At 45.3% G+C, this 14,641-nt stretch overlaps 1 protein-coding gene across 1 annotated transcript in view; it reads left to right on the top strand.

Annotated features, from left to right (window-relative positions):
* GFM1 (G elongation factor mitochondrial 1) overlaps window positions 1-14,641 on the top strand; it is a 245,147-nt gene that overhangs the window by 144,082 nt on the left and 86,424 nt on the right. The window contains exon 10 of the mRNA XM_086944222.1: window positions 3,274-3,375. Coding sequence (XP_086800348.1) covers window positions 3,274-3,375 — 102 coding nt within the window. The remainder of the gene's footprint in view (window positions 1-3,273; window positions 3,376-14,641) is intronic.

Below are 14,641 nucleotides of genomic sequence, written 5' to 3'. Positions count from 1 at the left end.
TATGCACTGTCATCGCTAGCCTGTAGATATGCATTGGCTTCACTAGCCTGTAGATATGCACTGTCATCGCTAGCCTGTAGATATGCACTGTCATCGCTAGCCTGTAGATATGCGCTGTCATCGCTAGCCTGTAGATATGCTCTGTCATCGCTAGCCTGTAGATATGCATTGGCTTCACAAGCCTGTAGATATGCACTGTCATCGCTAGCCTGTAGATATGCTCTGTCATCGCTAGCCTGTAGATATGCACTGTCATCGCTAGCCTGTAGATATGCATGGGCATATTGAGTAGGGGCCAGCTCTAGGCTTATGGGTGGCAATTTAGGATCTCTCCCTATGCCTTCAACTTTTTAGAGGAGGCCTATTGGGATGAAGCAAGAATATACTCCAGGAGTGTTGCTGTCTATTTAGGATTTAGGCTGGTACAATTACAAAATGTAAAACTTCTAAATTATGTGAGGGTTCACTTGTACGGATCTAGGCAAATTGGAGAGGATACATATTTGAAAGGATATTGACAGAGATGGACAGTCCTTCCTTGCCATTAGTCAGCAGTTGATACAGATAACCACTAGAACACAGAAATTATCTCCTTAGAACAACAACCCAGGGATCCATCATCTACAGGCTCTTCAGTAAAACTCTTAGTTCCATGCTTGCTGACAAACATTAAGATCCATAAATACACCGATGAAACACCACTTTCATTTCAGTTGTCATCGATCAGTGAGATACAGTGACTCAAAACTTATCTTGGATTGAGTCAGAAGTGATTGTCAAGTATCTTTCTCAAGCTCAGCTCATCAACGTTTATCCCATTTTCGAACAGCTCCTGAACAATACAAGTCCATGCTTCATGTGTCTAACATGAACCCAGAATGTTTCATCTCTTAACTGACAGACCATGCAAAAATCACTGGTATCCACCCTTGACCTATTGCTCACCTTCATTGAAAAGTTATCCAGGAAACCTAAGACCAGTTCGTACCAGCTCCCCTCCCCGTGTAAAATGAATTTCTTCTTCCGGATACCAACTTCAGAAAAACAATTCAAGCCCTGGTCTGCCCACATGTAAATAAAGACACCACTCTACTTAACGGCCTTCCTAACTCCTCTCTGGTACGCTCAAAGACATTCTACCCGCTGTGGCATGTGTCCTATCAAGGGCTTGAAGACATTTGACCATGTAAATTCATTGCTGAAGGATTACATTGGCTTTACTTTGGCTGCCCCTCCAAGCCCTTGTTATCTTCAAGACCAGCCGCATCACTTGCAAGGCCATCTGGCATACAGCACCGTAAAGGAGCCAAGATATCACCCACCATCAGTCCAAAATGTTACAAAAAAGAAAAATCGGGTGGTCTTCTCATCTTCAGGAAATACTATTCTCCATCACCATAGGAGCTCTTATTCCCTCTGGCCAAATGACCTAGCTTATTGTGAAGCACACCATAGCTTTCTAAGTAGGTTAGTGCTACAGAAATACCTGTGCACACATCCACATATATACAGATGCTTCCGCTCCAGCTTCAAAGCAACCTGCAGTGAAAACTTTCTCCCCATGTCCAAAATCCTTTACCACAGAAGAACTTTCACATGGCCTCAACAAGACCAGTGGCTCATTCAAGCTATGTTCTCCCCTAACTCACTCAAAACAGTTTGAGTCCTCCTGCTACCACCAATGGCCTCTCTTGACCCTGTCAACTATTTACCCAGCAGCCATTAACATTCCATGCATCAGAAATAATTAGAGGAAAAGCCTATTCACCCAACTGTAAAAACGTCTGTGTGCTAACCACTTTCTGTATGATTGTCAGTTGGGCATCAGACCTTGTTGCAGCACAGATTTCCACCATCCAAGCTATATATGATACTCTCCTCTGCCCATACAGATGGCTCTTCCTTTACCTCTAAGCAGCCTACCATATTGTTGACCGCAAAGTCTACATCAACATCCTCTCAACCCCACTAGTCACCAAAACAATATTCCAGTGGTTTTCCACCTCTCTTAGCGAGAGTTCATAGGTAGGACATATATCCTTTAAATGTAAATGAACATTGAGGAGACTGACAGACCTCTAGCTATACAGAGCATGTATGTGGTGGCTATTTAGAAAGAAGAGTAAAAGCTCATACCTTGTATTGACATTTCTTTTAAAGAGTGAGTTTTTATTTTTTTATTTTAGCATATATCAATCTTATCTGAAACACATGGATCAGCTTGCAAATGTTTTCAAAGCCAACTTAAATCAACACATTTTTTTGCTCTTATTTATGAAGGTTTCCCCTACAAATATGTATGCTTTTACCTTCTCTCATTTTCTTGTGTATGCTTTGTTTTTTTATTTTTTTACACTTGAAGCTAGAGCTAATGTGCTTTTAGTGTTGGATTAGAGAGGAGGCATTCTCTTTTTTGCACATAAGCCTGCTTTCAGACACTCCTGATGTTCGGTCATAATCCGTTATGTTGTACATCTATACTGGCCATTCAGAACTGTCCAGGTAGTCTGTGCTCCGCAGGTTCCTTGTCAAAGTCCCTCTCTCTCCAGTGGAAGGTGGTCTATTACTGTGCTGACACACCTTTTCATTGTTTCTGGCAAAGTATATTTCAATTGACAGCAACATTTGTTGTCTTTGTTTTACATTTCGGCAGTATTATTCTAATAAAACACAATTGGGTCTTAATAATATAATTAATAAATGCTTACTCGTGCTAAGAAATATTCCTTTGCAGGTGTGGCACATGACATCTGTCCATTACTTCATGGATTTTTATTGTCAGATGGGATGGCAAGTTGATCTGATCAGTCCTGCAAACATGTTATCGCCTAATCTATCCACCTCAAATCATGGACATGGCGTGAGAATACATCTAACAAGTTTAACATGTGAAAGCAGCCATACACTATATTACTTGCTTCTAAATATACAACTTTCATACTTTTGGTTTTGTAGTTCACCGCTATTGGAATGTTAGAAAAGTATTCATTTAGAGTGCATGAGTATTAAAGTGAACATGCACCATAGTGGTTAATCAAGGACAACTGTATATGCTATGCTTGCTTTTAGTCTGTGGCCTACCTGGGAAGGGTGCCAATGATCAAAAACAAGTAACCTGCAAATCTCACTATTTGGATCCATGATTATAAGTAAGTTACTTGTCCTGCCTATCTTTGGGTTACGTCACAGCAATTAAGATTTCATACATTTGATGATGCCGTCAAAGCGTATAATTGTATACAGACATTAGTAACCACATTGTTTTTCCCTTAGGATGTGGAAGAAGTGTATGCTGGAGATATTTGTGCATTGTTTGGCATTGATTGTGCTAGTGGAGACACATTCACTAGTAAAGAGAGCACTGACCTATCTATGGTAAGTCCACCACTACCTTTAATTTATTTTATCTATATTTAATGAGCATTTTGAACATAAATGTGTACAGAGGTTAAAACAAATGGCCCTTGGATATTTTGACAAATTTAGGAGAATAAATCCGTTGTTTGTCTTTATTGTAATTTCAGTGAATATTGTTTAGCTGGAATGAGAAACCCTTGGTGTAATTCATAATGCTTTTTATGAAGGGAAGCTTTGGTGCATCTAGTCTCATATTGCCTTTACCTTCTTTATGATATGGCACTGGTTTAAAGTCAGTACTTCTGAAACAACCAAATGGGTTGAGGTTGGTAGACAGGCTATTTAGGGGCTTCCTTTTTTAGGTCTCGCTGGTCCAGTGGAGACTTTTAGTTGCCTGTCTCGGGGGAATGAGGGACAAGAGGGTGCCACGCGCTTCTCTTGTGCTGGATTTGACTGCGTGCACACGCACCCACGCGCACCCACACTCACGCATGCGCACATACACAGCCACACGCATACACAGCACTCACGCATGCGCACATACACAGCCACACGCATACACAGCACTCACGCATGCGCACATACACAGCCACACAGATACACAGCCACACGGATACACAGCCACACGCATACACAGGCACCCCCCCCCCGTCGCCGCCACCGCACCTACACACACACTAGCGCACCTACACGCACACACAGAGACCCCCCACACACACACACCAGCGCACCTACACACACGGACGCACAAACACACACACACACGCGCGCACACACATGCGACCCCCCCGGCTCCCGAATACAGTCCCACTTACCGCCAATCCGGTGTTCTGTAGCCTCCGCGGGGCTCTCCCTCGGGCATGGGAGCCCCGCGTCACCACTGCTACTCGGGCCAGGAACTCCGTAGGCGCTGCTTCGCGCACAAGACGGAAGTCCTGCCCCCACGCTAAGTTTCGTTTTCAAGAGTGCGCGCGCACATCTTGTCTTTTCCTTGCAGCTGAAATGGAGAGTCAGTTGGAGTGTGCGGAGCCTGCAGAAAGTCAGTCTCAAGAACAATTAAGAGGTAAGTTATATACCTCGACATTCTTTTCAGTTCAGGCATTAAAAACAATTTCATTGAATTCAATCTAAGCATATAAATTAATAGAAAGGGAAACGCCAATCACGTGGGACTGTCAAATATATTCTGTTCCACTAAGCAACACACTGAAACGGTTATAACGGCAATTAAATTGAATATCTCTTTATTGTAATACTTTTCCAATAAGTGGCGAATGAAAGCCCCGAAAAGAAGAGACGTGGACGGCTTATTGTTTCCGAGGCACAAATGCAATTTAAGTGATATACAAGTGTGAGATCGGAATTTTATGTCATTGCTTAGGAAACTCGCCGGCATTTTATATTGGCTGGAATTAAGTTCAGTTCACTCACGTCCCACGAGTTCTGGGGAATCCAGAGTAATAAAGGTTTTATTGCCCCTGGCCTTACATTACCTAATGAACTATGAATGTGGCCTGGGATCGCTAGATCTCCAGGACTCCGGTGCGCACTACTATTATTAGTTATAACAAATGAAACCAATAGTCCATGTTAGTCTTTGTTTTTACATCAAACAAGTTTAGTCAATGAGAATCCATTCATATCATTTTTAACATTGCATCAAAAAAATCCAAGATTCATATACAATTATAAAACACAAATCAATACAACACAATTACACTTGTAACCCAATGCATTTCGGGGTCTACACCCCTTCGTCAGGGGTCTAAAGAAAAAAGAAGAAAAAGAAGAAGTAGGAAGCTCAATTAGTATAGATGTTTTTATAAAAAGGAAATCTGCTATTTACGTTTAGAGTGATGTATTGATCACCTTACCCTGGTAACTGGTTGTCTTTGGTGTATAAGTGTTGTGGATTGAAAAAAAATAAATAAAAAATCTGGATGATCAGAGAAACGAAAAGAGAGAGTAAGAGTGTATTTTTAAAACAAAATATACCAGCATGTTATGTTGAGATGTAGTTCGCAATAAATACCTGTATTTCCGGATAGAACCAGATTATCTGTGAATGAGTCGAAGGCATATATGTAAGAGAACATTCCTCTTTATGCTTATTTTTTGCGTTTTTGCGTAAAAGCTGTGGAGTGAGTATTAAGGCAGTGAGAGATTCTTACAGTGCCTTTTGGTGGCTCATACAGAGAGCACATATTATGGTAAAGCCTTCCCTTATGGTAATCCACATAAGTGATGCAGTTCCTGTTTATATTTAACATTTTACCTGATCTTGCATTTCCTAAGAGTTAATCCTTTTTCCAGATGTGTTTCTGTAGTTTATTTCTCGTGCAACATCTGATAATTTTATAGTACATACTGTGAACGAAGTTGATTCTAGGTATCTGGAAGAGTTCAGATTATAGGTGGGTTGCAATTTACTGCACAATTGGTAACTCTGGAGTTGAGGCTGACGTTAGAGAACTTTTCTTACAGTACCCCTCGGTAGGTCATAAAAGTTATTTCGTCCACATCCTCATCCAATCTGTAGCTTCTCTGCAGAGTGCATAGACCGACTGTCACACGTGCCAATTGTAATTATTATTTTATGGGAAGGAGATACACAGCTGTCTAAATACTGCTGTATTTAGAGGGGAGAGGAGAGACGAGAGAGAAAATTGAGTGAACATGCAGAAGGTTGTGACACAAGGAAGTAATGCAGAAAGATGAGGTGAAGACAGTGGTGATGATGAAGGACATGACATGTTAGATATGCAGATGAAAGATTTCTGATAGCTGTACGAAAAAAAGCATTGAAAATGCAATAGGTCTCGCTTCTGATTAAGTTAAAGCTATTTGCTTTGCATAGCAAAACAAATGGCTTTTTCTCTCTCGATCTCTCCTCCCTCTCTCTCACTCTCTCCTTTCTCTCTCATCTGTTGATCGTCCTCCCCCACACACAACCCCCCAAACACATCGCCACACACACACAACCCCACACACACAACCCCCACACACAGACCCCACACACAGACCCCACACACACACACACACACAATCCCACACACACACAACCCCACACACACAACCCCCCACACACAACCCCACACACAACGCCAAACCACACACAGCCACACACACAACCCCACACACACACAACACCACACACACACAACCCACACACACACAACCCACACACACACAACCCACACACACACAACCCACACACACACAACCCACACACACACAACCCACACACACACACAACCCACACACACACACAACCCACCCCCACACCCCACACACACCCCACACACACATACACCCACACCCCCCCACACACACAACCACACACTCACAACCACACACACACAACCCCCACATACACACACAAACCCCCCCACACACACAAACCCACACACACCCCACACACCCACACCCACCCACCCCCACACACACAATCCCCCACACACACAGAAACCCCCCACACACACAACCATCTATCTATCTATCTATCTATCTATTACCCTCACTCTATCGCCCTCAGTCTATCTATCGCCCTCAGTCTATCTATCAACCTCACTCTATCTATCTATCGCCCTCACTCTATCTATCTATCGCCCTCACTCTATCTATCTATCACACTCACTCTATCTATCTATCGCATCCTCACAGCATCACTCCGCACCAATCACTCAGGGGCACCACAACATCACTCAGGGGCACCACAACATCACTCAGGGGCACCACAGCATCACTCAGGGGCGCTACAGCATCACTCAGGGGCGCCACAGCATCACTCAGGGGCGCCACAGCATCACTCAGGGGCGCCACAGCATCACTCAGGGGCGCCACAGCATCACTCAGGGGCGCCACAGCATCACTCAGGGGCGCCACAGCATCACTCAGGGGCACCACCACATCACTATGCACTACCACAACATCACTGAACGCCACAGCATCACTCGTCGCCACCACAACATCACTCAGCGCCACCACAGCATCAATCTGTGCAACCATTCAACAACAACTGGTTCAAATATGTTCTCTCAATGTTTCAAGCTTTATTACAAATGTCACAAAAAGATGTTAATATTTCATTTCTGTTCTTGGATTTTCGTCACAATAAAATACACTGAACATAATCTTCACAACAGTTATTTACAAAAGTTTAAGCTATTGCCATTATAAATTACAAAAACTTTAAGTATTAATTTTTTTTTAAAAAGCCATTGTTATTTATAATATCAATACATCTAAGTCACGTAAATACAACACATATTGCATTACAAATGCTATAGGTGTCACATTTGCGAAAGTTAAAACTATTGGCATTGTAAACGACAAAGCTATTAATTTCGCTGTTTTCAAAACCAACACATAAATAAAATATTTGTCATTTACAATACCAATAGCTCAAACTTTCCTAATGCGAGACCTATTGCATTGCAAATGCTTGTTTGTATTTCATTTTATTGAACAGCATAGAATACGGTTTACATTTATTGACCATGTGTTTTTGCTAAATCTATCTAAAGTTACTGGTTGCTTCAATATCGGATGATTTGTGTGCAGCACCTCAGGATCAGCTGGGAAAGAGGATACAGAATAAAATGTTTTTGGATTAATTAGTCTGTGATGAGAAATGTGTTTCATTGGGAGTCCTGATGATTAAATGTGGCATTCCCAAAGAAGACATATGGGATTACTAGTCATAGAGTCCGAGAATTGTGAACCATGTGTCACAATTCCAAACACAAAATAAGCATAATTTTAGGTTGTTGGATTAATTTTAGTAGTTTGATTAGGAATTTTCTTGCTCCAAAATAGTGTTCTGCAGCTGTAACTTTTAAAGACTCTTGGCATCTGATTGTCTACAGTTTACTTCCCAAGGACTGAATAGACTGGTAAAAAGAGCCTGTACATTCTGTAACTGAAATGAGGAGCCTGGTTACTTAAACAACATGGTGTTCATGTAAAAATCTTGCTAATGGGGCGAAAAATCTTGCAGCATTTTTTTGGACTCCATTTAAGAGGCTTAAACGTACTGGTTTAGAAGATGGGAATGAAGTATTGAAGATGCAGTATACTACAAGCTGGATATCAACACATGTTTTGCCATATAATGTCAGTCTCCTGTAAAGAAGGTAATATAGAATAAAATTAGTTTTAGGTTTTGATGTAATTTGCCTTCTGAGGAGTGTCTCTATAATAACATTCCAGTCTGGAAACACTTAAAACATGGCAAAAAAACCTCCAGCTTCTATGCTACATACTTAGAGCAAATTCATAATTCTAAGACTATAAAAATAAATGTTAGAACCATCTGTAGGAATGTGGCTTATGGGCATGGATGGCAAATGTGGCATGTTGGGATGGCAAATGTTAATCTCAAACGTTTTTAGTATAGAACAACACCAACAAGTCTGCTCTACTATACTCAGTTTTCTTAGTACAGAGTGATAAATCTCCACCACAGTAAAGAAAATACTTTTAATTCATTAGTTCAATTTGAGCAATTCATTTTTATACGCAATATATTATTTCAAAATTAGATAAAAACAAAGTGGTTGCCCAAGAGGAGCGTGCAAAGAAAAGGGGTGATTGAAGTGTGAAATACGTGAGCAAAAGGAAATTCACAATGATAAACAAAAAACATTCACATTGTTTAACAAGCAATATCGAACATATGATTTGCCGTGTTGGGTCCCTGGCCAAACTTCAAATTCTTTTTTAGATTATTGTATTCAAAACATTATTCCATCCAGACATATATGCCCAAAGATTTTTGCACTATATGAAAAATAGGGTAATTGGTCCAAGGTAAATGAAGGTAGCGTCGACGTTTCGACTCGTCTTATGCCCAATCGGTGATTTGAACCTGGGGAGTGCGAGTCTTCATCAGGACTGGAAAAACAGACGGGGCAACCAAGGGATAATAATAACCCCTTCAGGGGGGCGGAGCTAGCCGGCGTCGATGGCGGACGCGTGAGCTCTCGGCTCCTCACCTAGCCCCGGAATAATCCTGATAATCTATCCTAAATCGTGTCCTATATGCCATAGCGAGCTCTCGTACGCCCGCTGGCACCCCTAGATTCTGTTGGGGATCTTTTTGGGCGACTGCTGGCGAGCCTCTCCGAGTTTTCTGAAGAGCGACTCCTTGCGACTCGGCCGAAGGGGACTGGGCCTGAAGCCGCTCACTATCCTGGAGAGGTGGCCGGGTGACGTCGCCTGACGTGCAGCCTCAGAGTCGGGAGTGGCCGGGCTGACCTCCGACTGGACTAACATCTGGATATATTCTTTGCTGAGGCGACCTCTCGCCCTTTGTCTGTGATTGCCACGCGTCTGAACGGCTTATCCTCCCCAGTGGAGGACCATCGGCAGAGAGGACACTGAGCACCCGAAACACGAGGTGGAGCGATCGCCACATTGAGGCGATCGCTGATCTGGATCCCCACCGAGGTGACCTGCGCCTTCCCGCCACGGTGGAGAGGAGAAAACTGGAGCTGGCATTGTGGACCTGAATCTGCTACAAGGGACTTGTTTGAGGAAGGTTGGAAATCTAATGAGTTGTACTTATGTATCACACTCAAGGGTATCCACAGGATGACTGACTTATTTCAACATAGCAAATGTATTAGTGGAAGGAGAGAATACATAGAGCACAAAATTGTGTTTGAAAAAAATTTTTTTACTTCAACAAAAGAATAGTCAGACGGCAAAACACGGTCCGACGCACTGACGAGGATTCTGTTTTGCCGTCTGACTATTCTTTTGAAAACATCCGAATGCTATCTACTCGATTTTTAAATATTTTGGAACACTGCTGACCATAGTGGTTTAATCTCCACATATCCTTGCAAGTGCCCTGTGGTTGACTTCTTGCTCCACGTCATTGCTGTCCCCGAGTTTATTTGGCATTCAGATGAAAATTCAAGGGAGTTTTCTTCTGCATAGAAAAACATCGTCCTGATGATGGTCTATTAGACGTCCGCCCTTTAGACCGAAACGTCGACCTTCCATCATCTCCTTCACAGTTGCTTTGTCACCAATTCACAACCATTTTTTATTAATTAATTTAGGTTGTGTAATTTATCATTTGGAGTTGATGTGTTTAGTTGTGAACTGCAGAGCAAATATAATCTATCTCTGTTCATGACCTCTTGCACCAATTAATTTGTTTGTATTGATCTCCCGTCTTTTGTTGAAGTAAAAATTTTGTTTTCAAACACAATTTTGTGCTCTATGTATTCTCTCCTTCCACTAATACATTTGCTATGTTGAATTAAGTCAGTCATCCTGTGGATACCCTTGAGTGTGATACATAAGTACAACTCATTAGATTTCCAACCTTCCTCAAACAAGTCCCTTGTAGCAGATTCTGACTTTAACTATACAGTGCCCAAGCCTACAAGGGTTTATTGGGTTTCCCCTGCCTTGAACGGCATTGTGGACCTGGCAAAACCCTGTGTCTGGAGAGTGCGGACCTTGCTGAAGTGATCGGAAGCGGTTCGACTGCCATGACGGGCGCCATCTTGGCTGCATCGGACCTTCGGCCCAGACTTGGTGTCTAGTGGCAGTGCGTCGCTGGCTGAAGCGCCTCCTGTATTTCCTTCGCGACCTGCTGATAGCGAAGTTGCCCCCCTGCCCTGGACCACTCCGCAGCAGGGACGGAGAATGGGGAAAAACGACGCTGCCCAGGCGAAGCTCTCCTTTGAACGGCGCCGACCGAAAGGGTCTGAAGCAACGGCTCCAGAGTCATCCCCGAAGGGGGCCACAGCGACCGCCCCAGCATCCACGGAGATCCGGGACATGTTGGCCGCAATGGAAAAGGGCATCCAAGACAGTATTGCGTCTGTGGGCACTAAGATAGACGCTTTGTCCTACCGTATGGACCGCATGGCGGAGCGAGTGGACAAACATGCGGAGCGCCTGGACATGGCGGAGCGCCGGCTCACCGAAGCCGAAGAAGCCCAGCCAGAGTGGGACAAAGATAGAAAGCAGTTTGATAGACTTTTGCAAGTTATTCGTGATAAAACAGAGGACTTGGAGGCGCGCTCATGCAGATCCAACATCCGTATCACAGGCGTGGCGGAAACAACGCAGACGGGGAAGATGGAACTCTTCGTAGAAAAACTGCTGAAACTACTACTCGGAGAGGAGGTTTTTTCCCCCATGTTCATAGTGGAACGAGCCCACTGCACGTTGGGCCCACAACCGCAACCTGGCGCGCCTCCTCGCCCCATCATCGCGAAGCTTCTTAACTACAGCGACCGGGACACTGCTTTGCGCTTGGCGAGGGAGAAGGGCAAACTACAACATGAGGGTATGGACATATCCCTCTACCCGGACTTTACAGCCAAGGTACAAGAGGAGAGACGACAGTTCGCGCCGTATAAAAAACAACTTCGTACTCTGGGACTCGACTACGCGATGCTGTACCCTGCCAAGCTACGCATCAACACAGGAGGGCGATCGTATTTCTTTACGGACCCTAAAGAACTCCAGAAATCCCTAAAGACTTGGACTCGGGAGCGAAAGGAGGCCAGGCAAAGCCAAGAAGACAGCGCTGGCTCAGCATCGAATCTGGATGAACAGGACTAGAGGGCCCTGCTGGGAGGTTTGGAACTTTTCATCGTGAAGGGGACACTGCAGCCTGGTACCGCTGAACTACCTTGAAGGGGGAGAAAAGTCCGATCTACACGGGTGATAACGGTACCAGGTGGTGGGACATATGCCTCATGTACTGCTGGTGAGGAGGTTGCTATCGCGGATGGGGGGAGGACCGGATCACAGCTGAATAGTTGGGGGGGCCGGTGGGGTGGGAGAGAGCTTCTATACTTGCTACTCGATGGGCACTGACACACAAGTGGGGCAGGAATGAGGCGCTGCTCAGGCCTTTTCATTGAGACTGTTTGTGGTGTTGTACTTTTTTGGCGCGCTCTGCCCCGGTGCCTTTGGTTGTGCGACTCTCCAGGGAGTTGGTATCGAACTGACGAATTCTCTGCTACTGGAGGGTTGTTGGGGGGGATCTTTGGGACCTGTCTGACCTGGTTGGGGGTGGTCGGCTGTGGGTGGGCGAGGGTACAGGGGGTGGGATCGTGGGACTGGACAGTTGGGGGGAGTTGTTGCTCTGGGTTGTTTGGGGGGTTTGATCCTACTGAGTGTGGACTGTTATGTGGAACTGTACCTGTTTGGAAATGCCGGCTGGCGAATATGGGATTCACTGTATCATTGTGTCCTGTTTTGCTCATCCCCGCTGCTTATACAATCACTGAGCACATGCAATGTCTAGTGCAGCACTGAACGCACCCACTAGTACCTCGAATAGGCTGAAATTGATGACCTGGAATGTTCGGGGTTTGAACGACTTTCACAAACTAAGGAAGGTCCTCGGCTATCTCCATAGGCACCAAGTTGATCTGGCCTTGTTGCAGGAAACGCACTTGCCGATCGCCAGCAGGATGTTACAGACTAGGGGGTTGGCAGGGAACATAGTGGCTGCTGGCTTCTCTACACACGCTAGAGGGGTGCTAATCTGGGCCAATCCCGCATCAAAACTGAAATTGATCCCGGTACTTGCCGACACGGAGGGCAGGTACGTACTGGCTAGGTGTGTGGGCGTGGGCCTTGATCTGCTGGTAGTAAACGTTTATGGCCCCAATTATGACCACCCTGAATTCTATGCAACTCTATCTGCCCTTTGCAGGTCACATGCTCAGCCTGGGATGTTGTGGGGGGGGGGGATTTAAATTTTGTGTTCGACTCATCCAAGGACCGCTCAGCGGGCCCCGCTCGGCGCCCAGTAGCTTCGGCCTCACATATGAAGGCCGAGATGACTAAATTAGACTTGGTGGATGTCTGGAGAGACAAACACCCCACGAAGGGTGGCTTTACGCACTATTCGGCCTTTCACAACGTACACACTAGGATAGATTACTGGCTGGCGTCTCCCCCGGTCCTTGGTAATATCAGCGCCTGCGAGGTTCTTCCACGCACACTCTCGGACCACTCCCCCATTCTCCTACACCTTTCAACTGCTAGAAAGGGGATTCCGGCCTTCACTTGGAGGTTCCCCCCTTTTGCGTTGCTAGATGACGCCTTCCGGGGAGAGCTTGCTGAAGATATAGAACAATACTTCGCTACTAACAGGATCGGTAGAGAACTTCTTTACAATTTGGGAGGCTTTTAAGGTGTACATCAGGGGTGAAGCTATGTCAAAGCACTCCAGTGTGCTACGTTCCATCAGGCGGGAACTCAATGCTTTGGAGAATAGAATAGCGGAACTGGAGGCTAGGCAATTATCGACTCTTAGCACTACAGAAGGCCCGGCGCTCACCCAACTTCTATCAGAGTTTCAAGTTCTGGCGGATAGAGAAATCCTTTATATGGGCAAGTACGCCACAGCCCGAGTGTATGGTGAAGGGGACAGGCCAGGCACCTTGTTGGCGCGCATGGTTCGGGGCTCTCGACGCCCGCTGGTTGTTGAGGAGCTGCGGACTCCGGAGGGTGACACGGTCTCTGAAGAGGAGCAGATACTAGGAACCTTTAGAAGATATTATGCAGAGCTATATCAGTCCAAGACGCAGGGAGTGGAGGGCGAAATGGAAGATTATTTGGACCACATTGCCATGCCGTTTCTCAAGAACTCGGATAGGGAATTTTTGATGGCCCCCTTTCACCAGGATGAAATACTAGAGGCTCTTGCGAGCATGAGATCGGGTAGTGCGCCAGATTCGGATGGACTTACGGTCGGCTTTTATAAAGCCTTCAAAGACATTCTACTCCCACACTTGATTGTCCTCTTTGATGCTATCTGCGAGGACGGCGAAATGCCTCCCACCATGCGCGAAGCTCTGCTCATCACAATACCCAAGCCAGGGAAACCACTAGACCTTTGCGGCTCGTACAGACCGCTCAGCCTGCTGAACGTAGATGCAAAGATCTATGCCAAAGTCCTGGCCAACCGCCTGGCTTTACTGGTCCCAGAGCTTGTCGCCCCGGAGCAGTCCGGGTTTGTCCCATGCAGAAATTTAACTTACAACATACGCACGGTGCTGGGCACAATGCAACATGTCAAGCAGGAGAACAGCGCACTGGCAATCTTCCTCGACATGGAAAAGGCGTTCGACTCGGTTGAGTGGCCTTTCATGGTTAGGGTGCTGCGAAAGTTAGGCCTAGGCGAACCGTTCCTGCAAAGGATTGGGGCGCTATACCATCGGCCTTCTGCCAGACTACGGCTGGGAGATAGTGTCGGAGCCGATATACATTGGTAGGGGCACTCGACAGGGCTGCC

This window comes from Lissotriton vulgaris, chromosome 11 (genome assembly GCF_964263255.1).
Source record: "Lissotriton vulgaris chromosome 11, aLisVul1.2, whole genome shotgun sequence".
Taxonomy (NCBI): domain Eukaryota; kingdom Metazoa; phylum Chordata; class Amphibia; order Caudata; family Salamandridae; genus Lissotriton; species Lissotriton vulgaris.
The sequence above is the reverse complement of the archived record's forward strand: the minus strand, read 5'-3'. Positions and strand labels throughout refer to the sequence as shown.